Source organism: Salvelinus fontinalis, chromosome 29, assembly GCF_029448725.1.
Source record: "Salvelinus fontinalis isolate EN_2023a chromosome 29, ASM2944872v1, whole genome shotgun sequence".
Taxonomy (NCBI): Eukaryota; Metazoa; Chordata; class Actinopteri; order Salmoniformes; family Salmonidae; genus Salvelinus; species Salvelinus fontinalis.
The window spans coordinates 19,764,547-19,786,973 of NC_074693.1; the positions used below are offsets into that span (position 1 = coordinate 19,764,547).

General features: G+C 42.0%; 2 protein-coding genes across 2 annotated transcripts in view; both read right to left on the reverse strand.

Annotated features, from left to right (window-relative positions):
- Positions 1–6,565, reverse strand: part of snx25 (sorting nexin 25) — a 58,851-nt gene extending 52,286 nt beyond the window's left edge. The window contains exons 1-2 of the mRNA XM_055888532.1: positions 5,141–6,565; positions 4,548–4,632 (exon numbers count right to left, since the gene is read on the reverse strand). Of these exons, the coding sequence (XP_055744507.1) occupies positions 4,548–4,632; positions 5,141–5,449 (394 nt within the window). The 5' untranslated portion in view covers positions 5,450–6,565. The remainder of the gene's footprint in view (positions 1–4,547; positions 4,633–5,140) is intronic.
- Positions 6,566–9,184: 2,619 nt separating this feature from the next.
- On the reverse strand, positions 9,185–22,297 carry irf2b (interferon regulatory factor 2b). The gene is made up of 9 exons (XM_055888536.1): positions 21,702–22,297; positions 20,150–20,242; positions 19,694–19,793; positions 19,380–19,556; positions 18,392–18,426; positions 18,081–18,204; positions 14,682–14,846; positions 13,837–13,880; positions 9,185–10,396 (listed from the first exon to the last, which is right to left on the reverse strand). Exons 2-9 carry the CDS (start codon positions 20,234–20,236, stop codon positions 10,097–10,099), a joined length of 1,032 nt encoding a protein of 343 aa, XP_055744511.1. The 5' UTR covers positions 20,237–20,242; positions 21,702–22,297; the 3' UTR covers positions 9,185–10,096.
- Positions 22,298–22,427: the final 130 nt, after the last annotated feature.

Below are 22,427 nucleotides of genomic sequence, written 5' to 3' on the forward strand. Positions count from 1 at the left end.
GACCAGGTATATAAACTAGTAATATCATCAACCATGTGTAGTTAACTAGTGATTATGTGAAGATTGATTGTTTTTTATAAGATACGTTTAATGCTAGCTAGCAACCTACCTTGGCTCCTTGTTGCACTCACATAACAGGTGGTCAGCCTGCCACGCAGTCTCCTCGTGGACTGCAATGTAATCGGCATCCAAAAATGCAGATTACTGATTGTTATGATAACTTGAAATCGGCCAAGCCGATTAATCGTTCAACCTCTAATTTCTAGCACCTGAAGCATACGCACAACCATGTAAATAGTGATGCATGCACACTAGCCGAGGTCATGCACACTAGCCGAGGTCATGGCTGTGCGAATGCTTCAGGTGACAGAAACCTTAATCCACTAGCAACATGTTGAAAAGTTGGTTTAATAATACTTTCTTGTGGATATACAGGGGGGGCAAAAAAGTATTTAGTCAGCCACCAATTGTGCAAGTTCTCCCACTTAAAAAGATGAGAGGCCTGTAATTTTCATCATAGGTACACTTCAACTACGACAGACAAAATGAGAAAAAAAAAAAAATCCTGAAAATCACATTGTAGGATTTTTAATGAATTTATTTGCAAATTATGGTGGAAAATAAGTATTTGGTCACCTACAAACAAGCAAGATTTCTGGCTCTAACTTCTTCTTTAAGAGGCTCCTCTGTCCTCCACTCGTTACCTGTAATAATGGCACCTGTTTGAACTTGTTATCAGTATAAAAGACACCTGTCCACAACCTCAAACAGTCACACTCCAAACTCCACTATGGCCAAGACCAAAAAGCTGTCAAAGGACACCAGAAACAAAATTGTAGACCTGCACCAGGCTGGGAAGACTGACTCTGCAATAGGTAAGCAGCTTGGTTTGAAGAAATCAACTGTGGGAGCAATTATTAGGAAATGGAAGACATACAAGACCACTGATAATCTCCCTTGATCTGGGGCTCCACGCAAGATCTCACTCCGTGGGGTCAAAATGATCACAATAACGGTGAGCAAAAATCCCAGAACCACACGGGGGGACTTAGTGAATGACCTGCAGAGAGCTGGGACCAAAGTAACAAAGCCTACCATCAGTAACACACTACGCCGCCAGGGACTCAAATCCTGCAGTGCCAGTACATGTCCAGGCCCGTCTGAAGTTTGCTAGAGAGCATTTGGATGATCCAGAAGAAGATTGGGAGAATGTCATATGGTCAGATGAAACCAAAATATAACTTTTTGCTAAAAACTCAACTCGTCGTGTTTGGAGGACAAAGAATGCTGAGTTGCATCCAAAGAACACCATACCTACTGTGAAGCATGGGGGTGGAAACATCATGCTTTGGGGCTGTTCTTCTGCAAAGGGACCAGGACGACTGATCTGTGTAAAGGAAAGAATGAATGGGGCCATGTATCGGGAGATTTTGAGTGAAAACCTCCTTCCATCAGCAAGGGCATTGAAGATGAAACGTGGCTGGATCTTTCAGCATGACAATGATCCCAAACACACCGCCCGGGCAACGAAGGAGTGGCTTCGTAAGAAGCATTTCAAGGTCCTGGAGTGGCCTAGCCAGTCTCCAGATCTCAACCCCATAAAAAAATCTTTGGAGGGAGTTGAAAGTCCGTGTTGCCCAACAACAGCCCCAAAACATCACTGCTCTAGAGGAGATCTGCATGGAGGAATGGGCCAAAATACCAGCAACAGTGTGTGAAAACCTTGTGAAGACTTACAGAAAACGTTTGACCTCTGTCATTGCCAACAAAGGGTATATAACAAAGTATTGAGATAAACTTTTGTTATTGACCAAATACTTATTTTCCACCATAATTTGCAAATAAATTCATTAAAAATCCTAAAAAGTGATTTTCTGGATTTTTTTTCTCATTTTGTCTGTCATAGTTGAAGTGTACCTATGATGAAAATTACAGGCCTCTCTCATCTTTTTAAGTGGGAGAACTTGCACAATTGGTGGCTGACTAAATACTTTTTTGCCCCACTGTATAATCTAAAACTCAAAGCATCATAAGGAACAACCCCGCAAACAACCAGTAGAGTAGATTCAAATTGTATTCAACATTCCAGCTTGTAGAGGGCCTGAACAGACATAAATTAAACACTGGGTTCTCCCAGAGAGTGGATTTGCTTGCTATATTACCTGTCTGGTCCAACAGGTTAACCTCTATGGTGCCTATGCCAACCCTATATCCTTTCTGATTGCTCCTTAAGCCAGTTGTGTACTAGCCATCTAGGCTACAGTTTACTCTCCTGGTTGGGGAGATGTACTTCTTCAGTGGTACTCTCTCTGTGACATCAGCATAAGGCAGTAGCCATACAAACAGTAGAGAGACAGTAAACACCCTTCTTTTGGGAGAACCTCAGCACAGTACCAATGCTGGCTGCCAGGTAACAGATGTTCTTCAGTCAGGGGATTTACACAAACACACCCAAACTACTGGAGCCTGCAGCCACTCCATACAGACAGTGCCACTGTCTGCCATGATACGGAACCTCTTCCATATCAATGAGAACATACTGTACGGAAAGACAGGTCTCAAGTCACTAAACCCAAAGCATGCCAAGGTCTGACTGCAGCTTCATTTCTGTGTTTCTATAGAGAGCCAGACAGCACTGTATGGAGCACAAACCCAGGTAGAGTAGAGCGCTATAGCCTAGTCAGACATATCCCAAAAATGAAAGGCCTTCAATTTGCTTTGCTTCAGACTGACAGTGCCTGACTCCACAGTGAGCCATCTACAGGATATTGTGAATACTCCCATAGTGTGGAGAGAAGTGGGAGGTTGGTTGAGCTCTTGTTGAAAACACTAACATAGTCAGTGAAGAAGATCAGTTTATATCTCCTGGATGGCTTCAATCACTCCCTACATAAGAACCACATGATGGTAATGCCAGTGATGGAGTGACCTGCCAACCACCTTGGTAATTCATTAGCATTAATACCAGTGAGCTCCTCCTCAATGACCCACCCTTACCCAACATGTGATAGGTCAGAATGGACCTTGCTATGGCGTTGCTCAGATATGATCAGAAAGGAAGAGGCGGGGCCTCCCAAGTGGCGCAGCGGCCTAAGGCACAGCATCACTACAGCCTGGGTTCAATCCCAGTGTCACAACCGGCAGTGACCGGGAGTTCCATAGGGCGGCGCACAATTGGCCCAGCGTCACCTGGGTTTGGCCGGAGGGGCTTTACTTGGCTCATTGCGCTCTAGCAACTCCTTGCGGACGTCTTGAGATCTGTATATACTGGAAGAGGTGAAGCGAGAGAGTTCACTCCAGTCAAAATCTGTCTACAATAAGCAGACCACCTGTCTTCCCGCCTTTGGGACAACATCTCCTATTGTTAGGGCGGGGAGCAGGCCATCATGTCAGTATATACAGATCTCTGATATGATATAACATTTTTATCACAATACCAGAGGGGGTAGACAAGACAGTAATGCCTTTCTGCATGACTTCCTGCAAATACATGACAATATATCAGTGTAGAGCCAAAGTGTAGGCTACCAAATTCCAGCCATTAAGTAAGCGGTTCAATCCTCAAGCGAGGCTAACAGCTGCAAGAGACGAGTGGATTGATAAATCTAAATTGCCGGAGAACAATCTCCTGCTGTATGAATGAAAGGAGTGGTGTGTAAAGTAAACAGCATGTTGGTTAAACACAGGGCCAGGGAGGACAGAAAATATCTCCGTCCCTGTCCCAAATGGCACCATGTTCCCTTTATAGTGCACTACTTTTGACAAGGGCCACCATGCTCTCCTCCATGGACCCTGGTCAAAAGTGCCCTATAAAGGGAACACTGGGCCTTTCTTCCCCTCCAATCATGTGAGACCCTCTATCACACAGCTTCAACAGATTCAGTAATCCTATCCAACATAGGCTGAACGAGGTGGGGGAGGTTGGGTCAAACTTCCTTCGTTGTTCCTTTCTGTAATCAACATTTTAATAATACCATTTCTGATTGGTTTCTGCCTGGTGGGTATAATAAGTGCCAGTCATTAAGGTTAATGCTACCTTCGATAAGGGGCTTGTGATTAACCATCCATGCAGTAACACACAGCAGCTTGTTAAATACAGTAATACACATGTAATTGTGATCTCATTACCAGGGGACAGCTTTTGTTTGCCAGTAGGGAAAGTTATTTGAAAGGCTATCTTCACCATGTAAAATGTAAATGAGAAATGTTGTTAGGGGTGTGAGCAGATGTGGTGCTTAGTGAATGACAATGTAGTGATCTCAACTACATACTCCTTGCGTCCTCTCTCCTCATTTCCTTAAAACCCATTGGAGAAGGTCAGAGGGAAGGGACCTGTGGCTTTCTCATCCAATGGGTTTTGAGAAGGAGACGAGGATCGAGGAGTATGCAATTGAAATCTTCCCCGTGTTTCTTACACCAAGTGAAAGGAAGTTGCTGATCTCACAAACTCTTCCTGCGAAGAGGAAGGCCTATTCTAGGACTGCCGACTCCACACAAATGATGGTTCTGCAGCATTATATTTGGGGTTTTAACCACCAAACACTAACCTTCTTTAAGGGCCTTGTCCACATTGTGTGATACCACCACTCTTCTTGTCTGCGCAGACTCCAAAAGTGGCACGGTGAACCTTCCCTGCAAACATAACACAAGTACAAAGGATGGAGTCCCAGCCGAAGGTCAATAACGCTCTCTCTCAGCCCATTGCATGCATACAAACAAGATCATTGACAAAGGACATAATCTAACAACCTCAAACAGAAATTGATAAATAATGGAATAGTTGAATGGGCAGTGATGTCCAACCCAGACAGGGAAGTGACTGAGGTAGTATTGAGCAACAAGGATATTTCTAAACATAACACCCACACAGTGTCATGCAGGAGATACAAGACTGAGATAAAGACCGCCTATGCTTCAAAGGTCTGGCAGACTGTTGAAGCTATAGGCTATAACACAACATGATAATGTGTCATCACGCAGGACTGAAAAGCACAGTAATGAATGCCTATAGAGGTCTACTGTATTGAATTTAAAATGTCTCACTCTGACACACAACTCAGTGGCCATAACAAGGATGACATGGAGAACAATGAAAAGACCCATGACATGAACATGAATAAAAACTATTCAGGATGCTTACCATTAATTTGTTAAACAAGTCCAACAGGTAAGTAGACTGTCTCTTTGAAGTTTCAAATCGGCTGATTTTAGGAGGACCCTTTTTAACGAGGAGACCAAAGCTTCCCAACAAGAAGCAGAACAATGCAAAGGAGATATAAATAAAAAGCTTCAGAAAAAATGACGTTATGGTGAGCCCCCCATATCCAAACTGAAAAAGTAATGCTGCGGCGATTCCCAAGCAGATGACGGGCAAGAAACGAAAAGAGGAACCGATGGAGGCGGCGCTAGACATGGGGGCATCGGTGCTGCTCCTGCCAGCAAAATGCATGCTGCTGTCAATGACATCTCCTCAACACCGACAAGAGAACAGGCTTTGTGTTCCTCGCAGTTGGATCTTCATTCAAACGCATTTACCATATTTAGGGAGAGACGGCACCCAAATATTGACATGGGATATTGGACCTTAGAGATGAAAAAAAAAACATTCCCTTGCTGTTGTTAGCCTCCTATGTCCATGTAAAGGTCTGGGAATTGACGTCATTCTATGAACCTAGCTAGTCTATGTTGCTCGTGCCATCAGATTTGCATCGCAAAGCAAGCAAGTTTCCGGTGTTCCATGTAAACAATATCTCAAACCTAGCTAGCTGGGTTGGTAAGCTAGATACCAAATGCAAGAAAGCAGCGAGCATTTAAGTTCATTACAGTTCAATTACCTAACTAGCTAGCTAGCTAGCTACTTAGCTGGCCAGCTAACGTTACGTTTACAACTCGACAAAATCAGAAAGGTGGGTAAGGCTTATTTGGCTAAATAGCTAACGTTACATTATATAGCCAACAGGCTCTGTCCGCAGCTAACGTTAGCAAGCTTGCTAATTGCTAACAAACTCCATCATCAATTAGCTAGCTAGCAGCTAACTATGTGCAGGTAAATGCAAGCTAGCTTTAGTTAGCTAACTAGCTTGCGTGCTACCTGAAACAGACCTTTCTCGATATTTTATCTCTAAACAAAATAAATATCAAAATGCCACTGGTTGGAAAATTCCTATTCCTGAGTATCCATCGACACAGCTGATGATGACACCTGTGTAGGCGAGGCGATGGCTGGCCGTTTTGTTATCGATTGTCCTCTATCTTCAGCTGAGTGTCTAGTTTCCTGTTATTAACTTGACTGACACATTTCTTTCTACACGTGAAATCTGCCGACCAATCAACGTGGCGGTGTCAACCGCACAAACCAAATCAGGTGTGTATTCATTACGCCGATTATGTTGTTAAATGTTTCGTCTGTTAAAAAACGTTTTGCAACAGAAACCGTTAACTCCAACCGCTCTTCCGCGTGACATAAACGCTGTTGGGTTCCTCAACGGAAGTTCTAGTTCATTTAAATGTTATGGTTTCTACAGTTTGCCTTCCCAATCTGGACATCTATAAATTACCAATTCTACCATGCTCTAAAGTGGAGTGAACTTCTTCCAGCCACTTATTTAATTTTTTGGGGGCGAGACACAACTGAACTACAACTTCCGTTTAAGAACAAAACGGAACTCAACAGCATTTGGAGTTAACTGTTGCAAAACGTTTTGTAACAAACGAAACATTTTGCAAAACAATCGGCATAGAACCCCAGGGGTGTATTCATTAGTCCAAACAGTTGCAAATTAAAACAAGTTTCTATAGAACAAATTCTGGTAGTTTTGCAACAGAATCGACGTAATGAATAGCCCCCAGGGGAAGTTGTCAGAGGCGTCACTGTGGAACAATCAGTCAATGACCTTTCAACATTCCACAAGGTTAAACAAAGGGAAAAAGGGGATAATCATTAAGATATTATAAGGGGATAATACACTTTTGTATTTTAATTATTATACGCGCTTGGCCAATAAGGCTGCACCATTCGAATGCAATTTTGTCTCGGCCCAATAATTTTGGGGGTGGAAAAATATTGTGAAGCACTATCATGCCACCATTACTGTAAATATATTAAGGACTTTTTCTGAAATTCCAATGCAAAAATATTACAGTATTTATAAATATTACAGTATATAGCAGAAGACATTTTGTTTTTATAGTTTTGAGAAGTGCTCTACTCTACTGCCACTATGTGTTCATCTCCAAGACAACCTTTTCTACAGACAAGGGGATTCAATTAAAGGATTGCATTTATTTTTGTCAATTGCACACAAGCTCCAACTGAAACTTGACTACAGCTTTTAACCCAACCCCTCTGAATCGGAGACGTGCGGGAGCTGCCACATTAGGCGTCCGTGGAGCTGTTGTTGTTTTGCTCGTGGACAGAATGACAGATTTTTGAACTAGGAACCTTACAAGTAACTGGCCTTTCAGTACACACAGTATCATAATAATAATCAATTTACCCAAATATCCAGGCTCATAGTCCAACTGAATAAAGAGAGCTTTCATGATGCATGGTAAAAAAATTATACGTGAACTTAGTACTGTATTGTAGACACATAAGAAAAATGTGATGTTCACAAAACGGCTACATTCCTACCCACTTAATTGCTTTGTGAGCTCACACACTAAACTATTGAATACTTGGATTTATATTTCAGTTATTACTACAGCCACTAGATGGTGCAATGTATTCAGACTGCATGATTCACCAGAGATACAGTGCCTTCAGAAAGTATTCATAACCGTTGACTTATTCCACATTTTGTTACAGGCTGAATTCTAAATGGATTAAAGGTGAGTTTTACCCCTCACCCATCTACACACAATACCCCATAATGACAAAGTGAAAACATGTTTGTAGAAATGTTTGCTAATTTATTGATAATAAAATACAGAAATCTCATTTGCATAAGTATTCACACCCCTATCAATACTTTGTATTGCGGCAATTACAGCTTTGAGTTGTCTTGGGTATATCTGTATCAGCTTTGCACATCTGGATTTGGGGATTTTCTCCTATTCTTCCCTGCAGATTTTCTCAAGCTCTGTTAAGTTAGATGGGGAACAGCAGTGAACAGCAATCTTCAAGCCTTTCCACAGATTTTCAATGGGATTCAAGTCTGGACCACTCAAGGACTTTAACATTCTTGTTCTGAAGCCATTCCAACATTGCTTTGGCTGTATGCTTGGGGTCATAAATCTTCACCCCAGTCTAAGGTCATTTGCAGTCAAGCAGGTTCTCATCAAGGATTTGCCTCCATTCATTGTTCCATTTATCCTTACCAGTCTCCCAGTCCCTGACACTGAAAAGCATCGCAATAGCATGATGCTGTCACTACCATGCTTCACGGTAGGGATGGTGTTAGATGGGTAATGAGCTGTGCCTGGTTTTTATCCAGACAAAGCATTTCGGATTCAAGCCCGAGTTAAATTTGTCTCATCAGACCAGAATCTTTTGCCTTATGGTCTAAAATTTTCACGTGCCTTTTTGCAAACTCCAGGACTTTCTCAAGACTGGCTTCTGTCTGGCCCCTCTCCCATAAAGCCCCAGATAGGTGAAGTGCTGTAGAGACTGTTGTCCCTCTGCCAGATTCAAGCAGATTGGCTATTGATTAATAGCCTATCTGGTGTGTGGTTGTCACAGCAACCCGGGCACCAATTGGCTGTGTGTTCAGGCGCAAACAGGAAGTTAAGAACAGCAACCGAAACTAAAAGGCAGCCAGAGCATGAGCCAAAGCAGGCCCATTTGGTGTGCTGCTGAAGCCGGAGCTCAGCAACTACCCCCCCACCCCCACCCACCCACCCACACACACACACACACAATAGAATGTGAAAGGATTGTTAAGAGGAAGCCAGGTAAAAAAAAAAAGGAAGAAACCCCCCCTCAATTTTCAGTTCACAATCACTAGTATTTGTAGACTTTTCAGAGCCATTATGCAATAGCTGGAATATCACTGCATTCATGCCTGTTATTACTGCATTGTCGGAACTAGAAGCACAAGCATTTCGCTACACTCGCATTAACCATGTGTATGTGACAAATAAAATCCAACAGCTGAACCAAACGTTTCACACATGGTCAGAAAACAGACATTGCTGACCTCTGGTAATCTGTGTCACTTGAAAAAAAACATCTACTACACTGTAGTACCACAAGATTACAAAACAATATTTTTATTAAGATTTGCATGTTGATCCACAGGATTAAGAGTTGGCCATGAATGTGTGACACACTCAAACGTGTGTAAATAGATTTAGCAACTAATTTAAAACATTACATATAGGCACACATAAGCAACAAGCCTATACAATTTCACACACGAGATGTCACAAATGCGGACTTGTTGATAAAAATGTATTTTTTTCTTCATAATGTGTCATGTAAATAACAATAATAAAAAACAAATCTAACAAAGAATCAGAAATCTTTCATTGAGTAAAAAATATATAAATCAAATAAATTGTCCACCTTAGATTAAAATGTCCCTTTATATAAAAATATATATATAAGCGTGCTTAAAAGGCATCAAGATAAATGACCAGGTGCATTTACTCACTTCATCCTTCTAACCAATGGATGGCATCACCTTGAAGGTCAAAGACAAGGTTGGAAAGTTAGATCAGCAAGGCCTCTTAAGGCCTTTCCCAGGCTTCAGCCTTGCTGTCAGTGTAAACATACAGCCAGGGTGGCCACTCACATCCCCATCAGTGTTTTCCATAAGGTGCAGAAGCGGTATGCCATTACGCAGACATATCAGTATATACATTATTAACAGTGGGTGGAGAGTGGGAGAGACGCCCAACAGTTTGTAGATTTATCCCCTCACTCCCATCCCATCTAAAAGGCCCTGAGATCTTGGCAGGTTCAGTTTGGGCATCGATTCATATTCTACAGCTCACAGAGCCCCTATACTGTATGTCCCATAGACATAGTCCCAGTCATTCCTATGAGTAGGCACTCTGGTCGAACAACAAGCCCAGCAGTGAACAATGCTTTTCAACGCCAAGCCTGCCACTGACTGGCCTGTATCTGGTCTTGAGTCACTGCACTGCCAGGGCTTCAGCAGGTCTTAACAGAGGAGACGTCTGATGTCTTCATGATAACGCTGGCTCTGGTCTCTGCAGCAGAGGCCTGGCTGGAGGAAGCCTGCTCTGAGGGAGGGTGCTGGGCTGCTGGCAAGTCCCTGGTCCAGGGGCTGTTGCTGTAGCTAATGAGGGGCATAGGGTCCCTGGTGCTGGTCACTTTGAAGTTGGTTACCTTTCCACCAGTGACAAAGGTGGCCATGCTGGGTAGTGAGCAAGAGGGCACTCTCAGCACAGAGGAAGTGAAACTTGATTCCCACAGCCCACCACGAAGATCCTGCAAGTCACACAGAAGGTGGGTTTAACTCAGCCAATGCCATAACCATTCAAACACTAATTTCAGGATATACATGAATATAGAGTTGGCTACTAGCATATTTCTCAACATGTATACTGGTCTGTTTGCGGAATCTTCATAAATCATTTAAAGCATTAGAAGAGGGAATTTCATTGACATAGCAAGTCTAGCAAAACGTGGCTGAAACACATTGACATTCACATATATTGTCATGTTTATGAGCCCTGTCAAACTTGTTCTTAATACTTTCTAACATGCTTGTCCTCCTGCTGTTGAGCTCTGCATGATTCATCTATACTAAGGAACCTCATACTAAAAGGGACCTCATCTCCCCACTCTCCACCCAGGGCTTCATTGGGCACAGAAAACAGCCTGGTGTTATACTAGTTCTCTGTTCCTCCAGTGGGCATGTCAATATGTATTCAAACAATACAAAGGCAAAATTTAAGAAATAAATAATGCATTCTGTAACAAAATGCATGTGCTTGATTTGTGATTGGCCATGCTTTGTAACGATATGCATGTGCTTGATTTGTGATTGGCCATGCTTTGTAACGATATGCATGTGCTTGATTTGCTATTGGCCTTGTTTTGTAACGATATGCATGTGCTTGATTTGCTATTGGCCTTGTTTTGTAACGGTATGTACAGCGCCTTCAGAAATGATTCACACACCTTGACTTTTTCAGCCCAAATTTAAAATGGATTAAATTGAGATTCTTTTTGTGTCACTCGCCTACACACAATACCCTATAATATCAAAAAGTGGAATGATGTTTTTTCCCGGAAGTTTAACAAATGAATTAACAATTTAAAGCTGAAATGTCTTGAGTCAACAAGTATTCAACCCCTTTATGGCAAGCCTAAATAAGTTCAGGAGTAAAGATTTGCTTAACAAGTCACATAATAAGTTGCATGGACTCACTCTGTGCGCAATAATAGAGATTAACATGATTTTTTAATGACTACCTCATCTCTGTACCCCACACATCCGCTTATCTGTAAGGTCCCCCAGTCAAGCAGTGAATTTCAAACAGATTCAACCACAAAAACCAGGGAGGTTTTTCAATGCCTTGCAAAGGGCACCTATTGGTAGACATTGAATATCCTTTTGAGCATGGTGAAGTTATTAATTACACTTTGGATGACGTATAACTACACTCAGTCACTACAAAGATACAGGTGTTCTTCCTAACTCAGTTGCCGGAGAGGAAGGAAACCACTCAGGGATTTCACCATGAGGCCAAAAGTGACTTTAAAACAGTTAGAGTTTAATGGCTATGATAGGAGAAAAACTGAGGATGGATCAACAATATTGTAGTTACTCCACAATACTAACCTAATTGACAGAGTGAAAAGGAATTATGGGTTTTTCATGATTTCTCATGTTTTTTTCATGATTTCTCCATGTTCTCTCATGGTTTCTCATGGTTTCTCATGTCTTATTCAGTTTCTTGTTTTTCTTTGTGCCTTTTGTAAATGAGCAACTAGGTGTCACCATTAGATTATTTTTCTAGTCATGTTCTAGTCATGCCTGTACTGAATAAAATATTTCAAAACGTGCATCCTGTTTGCAACAACGCACTAAAGTAATACTGCAAAAAATGTGGCAAAGCAATTGACTTTTTGTCCTGAATACAAAGTGTTATGTTTGGGTCAAATACAACCCAGCACATTACTGAGTACCACTCTCCATATTTTCAAGCATTGTTGTGGCTGCATTATGTTATGAGTATGCTTGTAATTATTAAGGACTGGAGAATTTTTCAGGATAAAAAATAAATGGAATGGAGCTAAGCACAGGCAAAATCCTAGTGGAAAACCTGGTAGTCTGCTTTCCACCAGACACTGGGAGATGAATTCACCTTCCAGCAGGACAATAACCTAAAACAAAAGGCCAAACCTACAATGGAGTTGCTTACCAAGGAATGGCCGAGACACAGTTTTGACTTAAATCTGCTTGAAAATCTATGGCAAGCCCTGAAAATGGTTGTCTTGCAATTAACAACAACCAATTTGACAGAACTGTAAGAATTGTTTAAAGAAAGAAACTTGGCAAATGTTGCACAATCCAGGTGTGGAAAGCTCTTAAACTTACCCAGAAAGACTCACAGCTGTAATCGCTGCCAAAGGTGCTTCTACAAAGTATTGACTCAGGGGTATGAATAAGAGATATTTCTGTATTTAATTTCCCCCAAAAAACATAAAACATTTCTAAAAACATCTTTTCACTTTGACATTATGGGGTACTGTGTGTAGATGGGTGAGGGAAAAAATATATATTTAATACATTTTTTATTCAGGCTAACAACAAAATGTGGAACAGGTCAAGGGGTATGAATACTTTCCAATCACAAATACTTACCAATCACAAATCAAACACACTGTACGTGTTTGATTTGTGATTGGGCTTGTTTTGAGGACAATTCAAGATATTTAATTAGGGTGAATCATTAGCAATGGGAAACAAGTGAATCCAGTATTCACCAGAGAGCTGCCTTCTGTTGTTTTGTCTTTCTTTACATCAGAGCACTCTAGAACAGAAACTGACAATATAAGCTAGAGGTAGAGGTAGACCTAGAGGTGGAGGTAGAGTGACAGTATTACCATGCTACAGTTACTGTACTCAGCTGTTAAGCAGTAGAACTGGCTAATGTAATGAACTCAAAATGGTGGGCTTCAAGTTAAGGCTTGTTTATCAGATGTTTCAGCTGTATGTGTCTGTGTTCCCAGGCAGGCCCAGCCATGCCGCTCAGCCCTATTGGAATAAGCAAATGTTGCTGGCGAAGTGCCCTTCCCTTGCCTTAGTGAACAGGCCAGCTACAAAGGCACCATAAACAGGCCATCTACAGTGGCACCATAAAACAAAGCTATCGCTCCGTGTTACAAGCGCTACTTCAAAGTGCTGAAAATGATCGACCACTCATCATGGAAATTTTGCTGATATCTTTCATTAAGATAAATAACTTATAGGGCCCTACTAGAGAAATATTAAGTTTGGCACAAAATAAGTTTGCTAATATTGCTGATTGTTGATGGGACAATTGATAGCTACAACATTCAAAGTAGCAGCAGTAGTTTTAAGGGTAATATAAAAGAGTAACTGGTGCATTCATGTTATGAACTTAGCGTTCAATTTATCTTTATCGAGATAATTCACTAAATGTATCATGATATGGATTTTAATCAATATCGGCCAGCTCTAATGCACAGGCTTAAAATCAAAGGCTTCTGTGTACCTTTCCAATCTTACAAAAAAATCTGTCTGTCTTGAGTGATTACTAACCTAACCATGGTTACCAGGACAACCAGTTTTAAATAATGTGCTTTGCTTCTGATACAGATATGTATTCTATTGTTCAGTCCTTTAGTGTGTACACAGACTGGTATAATACGTGTAGACAGAGCTCAGGGCTTACCTCCTTGGAGTCCTCTTCACTGTGCACACTGTCTGGGTCACTCTCTGTTAAGCAGACCAGGAAGAAGAACCATGAAACACAGTCAGGGATTTCCAGACTAACAGGTTAGAGAGGGATGATGATGTGAGGATTATCTGCTACCATCAGTGATACACTCTAGGCAGCCTCTAAACAATCATTGATCGTTTAATGCTTCACCAAATACTAAACATGCAGGACTAGTAGTTGTACTGTGTACAGTTGGTCACTTTACAACACATTAACTTACTCTACAGTAATAACAGGAGCAGGTTGAATGACAGTGGAGATGTAGCCATCTTTATGATGACACACACTGGCCTTGAGCTTGCAACAGCAAAGCCATAAACCCTAATATACATAAAGCAATACAACACAGTACTACACTACCTGGCTCAAATAAAGGTTCAAAGGTTTCCATTTTACCTGGTATTTTGAAATGGAGCTGATACTGTCCCTTTGAAGCCTAGCATAGAATGGTGTTGAAAATCTAGTAATTAATACCTCCAATCACCAAATAAATGATTCACCTATCAGTCTTATTTTGATTGTAGATCTCATTCAACTCTAGCTTAATTTTGATGTGGCTGACAAGGATTCTACCACTCTATTAAAACCTATGATGGGTACTGATGTGACTTGCAGGTCTTCTGCAGGAAAGATTGTAGCTGCCAGTGTCCTCACCGTGGGTGGAGGAGTTGAAGGCACAATTCTACATGCCAATTGGGATCCCAAATTCAAGGGCAAGCACCCATGTCTGTTGTGTTAAGGCATGGGTTGGGATGGGAGCATTTAGGGGGTGTGTGGGTGGGGGGGGGTGGACTGACCTCCATACGAGGACACAGGGGAGATCTGGAGTGGGTACGGGTGGCTGGAGCTGACTGACTGCTCCTCATTCTCCGTGGTCACCTCGATGGTCTGGCAGACACAAGGCAGGTCGTCGACGATCAGCTGGTCGTACCCAGGACTGTGACTGCTCTGATGAAGATATTCTGAGGAAAAGAGGATGATCCCTGGTTATTAAACGGTCATCCAGAGGAAAGACACACATACGCACACAAGCACTCTACACACAGGTACATTGTGATATTGTTATATGGTGGTATTATATCATTTTGTATTGTAGATATGTTGTTGTGTAATAATGTTATATGATGTACTGTTTTATATTTTGTTTTAAATGTAATGTAAGTGTCTCAATGTGTTTGGACCCCAGGAAGAGTAGCTGCTGCCTTGGCAGAACTAATAGAGATCCTTAATAAACCCCAGGAAGAGTAGCTTCTGCCTTGGCAGAACTAATGGTGATCCATAATAAACCCCAGGAAGAGTAGCTGCTGCCTTGGCAGAACTAATGGTGATCCATAATAAACACAAGGAAGAGTAGCTGCTGCCTTGGTAGGAACTAATGTGGATCCATAATAAACCCCAGGAAGTGTAGTTGCTGCCTTGGTAGGAACTAATGTGGATCCATAATAAACCCCAGGAAGAGTAGTTGCTGCCTTGGTAGGAACTATTGTGGATCCATAATAGAGGTTGACCGATTAATCTGAATGGCCGATTAATTCGGGCCGATTTCAAGTTTTCATAACAATCGGTAATCTGCATTTTTGGACTCCGATTATGGCTGATTACATTGCACTCCACGAGGAGACTGCGTGGCAGGCTGACCACCTGTTTCGCGAGTGCAGCAAGGAGCCAAAGGAGGTTGCTAGCTAGCATTAAACGTATCTTATAAAAAACAATCAATCTTAACATAATCACTAGTTAACTACACATGGTTGATGATATTACTAGTATATCTAGCTTGTCCTGCGTTGCATATAATCGATGCGTGCCTGTTCATTTATCATCGAATCTCAGCCTACTTCGTCAAACGGGTGATGATTTGACAAGTGCATTTGCGAAAAAAGCACTGTCGTTGCACAAATGTGCATAACCATAAACATCAATGCCTTTCTTAAAATCAATACACAAGTATATACACTGCTCAAAAAAATAAAGGGAACACTTAAACAACAATGTAACTCCAAGTCAATCATACTTCTGTGAAATCAAACTGTCCACTTAGGAAGCAACACTGATTGACAATACATTTCACATGCTGTTGTGCAAATGGAATAGACAAAAGGTGGAAATTTTAGGCAATTAGCAAGACACCCCCAATAAAGGAGTGATTCTGCAGGTGGTGACCACAGACCACTTCTCAGTTCCTATGCTGCCTGGCTGATATTCTGGTCACTTTTGAATGCTGGCTGGCGGTGCTCTCACTCTAGTGGTAGCATAAGACGGAGTCTACAACCCACACAAGTGGCTCAGGTAGTGCAGCTCATCAAGGATGGCACATCAATGCGAGCTGTGGCAAGAAGGTTTGCTGTGTCTGTCAGCGTAGTGTCCAGAGCATGGAGGCGCTACCAGGAGACAGGCCAGTACATCAGGAGACGTGGAGGAGGCCGTAGGAGGGCAACAACCCAGCAGCAGGACCGCTACCTCCGCCTTTGTGCAAGGAGGAGCACTGCCAGAGCCCTGCAAAATGACCTCCAGCAGGCCACAAATGTGCATGTGTCTGCTCAAACGGTTCGAAACAGACTCCATGAGGGTGGTATGAGGGCCCGACGTCCACAGGTGGGGGTTGTGCTTACAGCCCAACACCGTGCAGGACGTTTGGCATTTGCCAGAGAACACCAAGATTGGCAAATTCGCCACTAGCGCCCTGTGCTCTTCACAGATGAAAGCAGGTTCACACTGAGCACATGTGACAGACGTGACAGTCTGGAGACGCCGTGGAGAACGTTCTGCTGCCTGCAACATCCTCCAGCATGACCGGTTTGGCGGTGGGTCAGTCATGGTGTGGGGTTGCATTTCTTTGGGGGGCCACACAGCCCTCCATGGGCTCGCCAGAGGTAGCCTGACTGCCATTAGTTACCGAGATGAGATCCTCAGACCCCTTGTGAGACCATATGCTGGTGCGGTTGGCCCTGGGTTCCTCCTAATGCAAGACAATGCTAGACCTCATGTGGCTGGAGTGTGTCAGCAGTTCCTGCAAGAGGAAGGCATTGATGCTATGGACTGGCCCGCCCGTTCCCCAGACCTGAATCCAATTGAGCACATCTGGGTCATCCTGTCTCGCTCCATCCACCAACGCCACGTTGCACCACAGACTGTCCAGGAGTTGGCGGATGCTTTAGTCCAGGTCTGGGAGGAGATCCCTCAGGAGACCATCCTCCACCTCATCAGGAGCATGCCCAGGCGTTGTAGGGAGGTCAAACAGGCACGTGGAGGCCACACACACTACTGAGCCTCATTTTGACTTGTTTTAAGGACATTACATCAAAGTTGGATCAGCCTGTAGTGTGGTTTTCCACTTTAATTTTGAGTGTGACTCCAAATCCAGACCTCCATAGGTTGATACATTTGATTTCCATTGATAATTTTTGTGTGATTTTGTTGTCAGCACATTCAACTATGTAAAGAAAAAAGTATTTAATAAGAATAGTTCATTCATTCAGATCTAGGATGTGTTATTTTAGTGTTCCCTTTATTTTTTTGAGCAGTGTATATATATATATATATAATTATCGACCAATTAATCGGTATCGGCTTTTTTTGGGCCCTCAAATAATCGGTATCGGTGTTGAAAAATCATAATCGGTCGACCTCTAATCCATAATAAACCCCAGGAAGAGTAGCTGATGACTTGGCAGAACTAACGGGGATCCTTAATAAACCCCAGGAAAAGTAGCTGCTGCCTTGGCAGAACTAACGCGGATCCTTAATAAACCCCAGGAAGAGTACCTGCTGCTCTGGCAGAACTAACAGGGATCCATAATAAACCCCAGGAAGAGTAGCTGCTGCCTTGGCAGAACTAACGGGGATCCTTAATAAACCGCAAGAAGAGTAGCTGCTGCCTTCGCAGGAACTAATGGGGATCCCAAATAAATACAAATACACAACCAAAAACAAAATGTATGCATATAAGACATTAGTAAGAGCATAATGAACTACTATAGCTGTGCAGTCTTGCATGTTTACCACACACCTTTAAAATCAACATCAATTACATTGATTGAGGTATGTAGTAGACACAAGGTGGTCACAAATGGCATCGTGTTCCCTGTAAAGTGCACTACTTTCGACCAGAGCCCTATGGAAAGTGATCAAAAGAAGTGAACTATATAGGGATTAGTGTGCAATTGGGGACACACAAACACACTAATGCCAGGTATTACCTGTGCAGTCTGTAAAGTACTCGTCTTTCACCTCCTCCTTCACCTCCACCTTCACCACCGGCCCATGATGGTCTCCAACAGACCCATTCATGCTCTCCATGGCTGGGAACCCGGGCTCCACCTGCTGCAGGGGTGACAGAGATAGAGGGGTGTGGGCATCTCTCTCCATCCTCATTGAAGGTCTGTTATCCATGTTCATACCATTTTACATGCAAATTATTCATTTAAAATAATAGTTTGAATGTGAAATTGATTATAGACTGATGCACAGAGGTGTTGTGTCAACATAACATTTTGATGATGGTTATTACCTTGTTCTTTCCTCCTTTCTCAGTCCTCTTCTTTCCTAGAAAACACACACAGTCCATTGTTAATAGACGGTCCATTGTTACACACAATCTATTTCAGTGTGTCAAATGTGGATCAGTTTTCTACATGTTATTACATCATATACCAAATTAATACTCAGAGCACATATTACACATGAATTGAAGTTGAATGCAAAACTGGCCACATCATAATGCCTTAATACAGTCATAAGTGTGACCCTCTAAAAGAGGATATATCCTTCAGTTTGCCATTTATAATGTTCCTACCTGGTACTCCCTGTATATAGCCATGTTACTACCTGGTACTCCCTGTATATAGCCATGTTACTACCTGGTACTCCCTGTATATAGCCATGTTACTACCTGGTACTCCCTGTATATAGCCATGTTACTACCTGGTACTCCCTGTATATAGCCATGTTACTACCTGGTACTCCCTGTATATAGCCATGTTACTACCTGGTACTCCCTGTATATAGCCATGTTACTACCTGGTACTCCCTGTATATAGCCATGTTACTACCTGGTACTCCCTGTATATAGTCATGTTAGTTTTACCTGTTATTGTTATTCACTGTATTTATTCCTTGCGTCACTATTTCTATTTATCTTAAATCTTTAACTCTACATTTTGGGAAAGGACCCGTCAGTAACCATTTAACTGTTAATCTACACCTATTGTTTACCATGCAGTTCACTGTTAGTAAACCACAGGCGTAGACTAAGCACGTAACAAATAAAATGTGATTTGAATTCAACCACTGTACTCGCTGAGCCAGAGACTGCATTTACACAGGCAACCCAATTGTCTTTTTTTATGACTAATTGGTTTTTGACCAATCACATCAGATCTTTTCACATCAGATCTTTTTCTGAAGTGATCTGATTGGTCAAAATACCGATTAGTGAAAAAAATATCAGAATTAGGCTGCCTGTCTACCTGCAGCCAGAGACTCAGAGAACCACTTGCCTTTCTTGGTCTGGCGCTCTGAAGCAGACAGCATCTTGTATACTCTGAAAGCGTTGGTCCCCTTCTTGATGCTCTTGTCTTTCACCTCCTCAATATCAGGCAGAGAGTTCATAGCACAGCGGAAATTGGCCTTCCATGTTTTCGGGTCTGGTTTGTCGATCCCTAGTTGGTATTTTCCTGATTAGACAAAATCACTTATTATGGGAAGGCCATACTGCTGCATAAACTTAAGTCATAACACAACAGTAGCATTGGTCATGTAGAACTGTGTATTGTTGGTCATTTCTTATCGTTTGAAATGTTCATTACCGTACCTGTATGAATGGCCCAGTTCATAAATAAAGGAGCATCTTTCTCCAAATCCCAGCCATGCCTTGCAGCATGCATCCATGGAATCTGGAAGATCCTCTTCTCCTGCAGGTTCATCACAACAATGATTCAGATATACTTTATGACTTGGCTAACACATCATCAGCACATACATGTGTGTGTTTCCTGTTTCTACATACAGTACTTGCCAGTGAGGATTTAGAAAATATAACAAGCAAACAAAACACACACAACTTAAAAACACAGAAGTTTGACAGAATATGGTTGACTGTTTAGATAGGAGTGTAAACCTGTTTGTGTGACAGAGGGGTTACGTTGTTGGGTTTGGTAGCAAATTGCTTCAGCAAAAACTGAAAATCTGGTACAGAATAATCTTAGAATGTGTTGATTTTCCATACTGAAGAAAACTGAATCTCTCAATAAAGATACATTTCACCCACTCTATTAATCCATATCAGGCCAGGGATTAGGGAAGAGTTTATCTGTTCCACCAGCCATGGCCGCATTCGCATCCTCTCCACGGGCATGGTCGCCTGCAAAGAGCAAGGAGGAGATAAACAGTAAATGTAATGAATTCCCCCTTTCCTTAGCTTCCTGTAGACAGCAACAGGTCAGAAAACCTCTGTGGCAAAGAGGCCCATTAGGGGGATGACATCATTCCCTGAGCACATCAGCAACATCTGATATTCTCTTACTACAGAGCAGAAACCCAGCGCCACAATAAATATTTTACAGAGGGTTACAACAAAACGCGAATAGGCGCAGTTGTGTTATAGCACACGTCAAGATTTATTTTGTTGATGTGTAATAAGGTGTTAATGGTTAAAGGTGCACATAAGCTTGTGATGACCATGCAAGTTGCTTAGTTATTACTGCATGCAACGGTAGCCAAGAATTCTCAAATCCACGTTACCCGATGGAGTTGAGCAGCGAGGCGCTGAGTTTTGGCAGTGAAGCCTACTTCCGACTACATCGAGTCGGTATCAGTCGATACCAGTAAAAATGTCCATTCTTTCATGCGTACCTTGTACTTGTTTGTCATGTGTAACTGTGTTCCTTTCTTTCAGTTGCTGCAATCCGAAGGTTTCGATAAAAACGTAATTCTATGTGACTGTCAAATTGCGCGGTGCAGGGCTGCTCCTTCTACTTTAACAAACAATGGCTCTATTGGCGGAGGTTGGGTCAAATTCTATTTTTAATAAAAAACGACTGATTGCAGCACCCAATGAAAATAACCCAGTTACACAGGACAAACATAAGTACAAGGTATGCATGAAATAATTATTTTTTTACCACCATCTACAGATACAGACTCGATGTAGTCTGAGGTAGGCTACACTCCGCCAAAACTCATCTCATCGCCACCAAACCTCATCCGGTATCGTAGAGTTGAGAATCATTGGCTACAGGTAGAGGTAGAGTAATCAAGTAGTGATCAAAGTCCACTTCAATAAAAGGCAACTAACTCCCAAACCAATATTCAGTAACAGGATATTAGAATGTTACTTTAATATACATTTGCATCTTGGGTTTATCATGAATATTCTAGTTTGCTTTAAAAATTAGGCAGTAAAATAACTTATTTATCATTTCGTAAACCCTGCAGTTGTAGCCGGGTATTCATGCAATTTACCAAGCGTATTCCAATATACTGCCCATTTCTGTCTTAGCCTGATAACATACACAATATAACAAACTACCTGTAAATGGTTATACCGCAACAATTGCCTGTAGACATTTTGGTGCGCAATGCGCCACAAAGAAACATTTCGCTCAGTCTTGTCAAGTCACGTTGTCGTCAAAACTGACAGCTGTGCTAATTCAAGTTCACAAGAAAGCTGCTAGACATATCAACCCAAAAGTGAAAATAAACTTCATTCCAAGTCGGTTGGCCAATGGATCAACATTACATTACTTTCGATTAGGGTTTACAATGTCGCTTCGTGATTCTAGATACATAACTTCAGCGATAATAACATGCGGAAACGTTACCTGCGATAAAGTGTTCTATTCAGCTTGATTAATCGACAGTCCTCTTGTCAGTTGAATAATATTCTCGTGTAGTTTGAGTTTCTGTATATCAAACGAAAAGTTAATTTAGCCTATTTCAGTGTCCAGATCGAAAGCAAAACAAGTAAGGGAAGTGCTTGGCGTGGAAATCCCCTCCCGATTTGTTTGTCTCACGTCCCCTGAGCCTAGATGGCGTTGCACAGGGTTCTGGAGAGCACGGAAGTCTTCTCATTGGTCTACGCCTCTGCAACGGACACCTCAATTTCATTTTCACTTCCTCAACACCCATCTGGTTGGATTCCAGCTTGCCTTTTCTGCTTGAAACGAAACTAGTTGCTCTGTTTCCAAACTTGCTACATGCTTTTTGCATAGTTGATTTCTGACAATGTGGACAGACAACTAGTGTACTGTAAACCCTACATGTAATATCAGAAAACAATGTAATGTTTGCCCATGATTAATGAGCTGTCTTTGTTTTTTGAACTTGATGAAAGTAAAACCTCGTAGTTTCTGGTCAGTATTGTCAGAAAGGCAAAGCAGAGGCAGTGTGGTTTCCCTGGCCCCTAACACAGGAAATGCAAGCGCCTCAGCCCTGCAGACACCTTATCTGAGGCCAAACACTCTGCAAGTCCCACCCATTCAGATGTCCATCAAGTGTTGGATAAAGACAGTTTTCAACTTTTGAATAACCATGTTATGCTAGATTTT

Excerpts from the sequence above, each read along its gene's own strand:
- irf2b (XM_055888536.1), bottom strand. The coding sequence starts at position 20,236 with ATGCCCGTGGAGAGGATGCGAATGCGGCCATGGCTGGTGGAACAGATA. Across the intron at positions 18,427-19,379 it reads AGAGCGCCAGACCAAGAAAG|GAAAGAAGAGGACTGAGAAA; the intron begins GCAAGTGGTTCT and ends TGTGTTTTCTAG. Across the intron at positions 10,397-13,836 it reads GTGAAGAGGACTCCAAGGAG|GATCTTCGTGGTGGGCTGTG; the intron begins GTAAGCCCTGAG and ends TGTGACTTGCAG.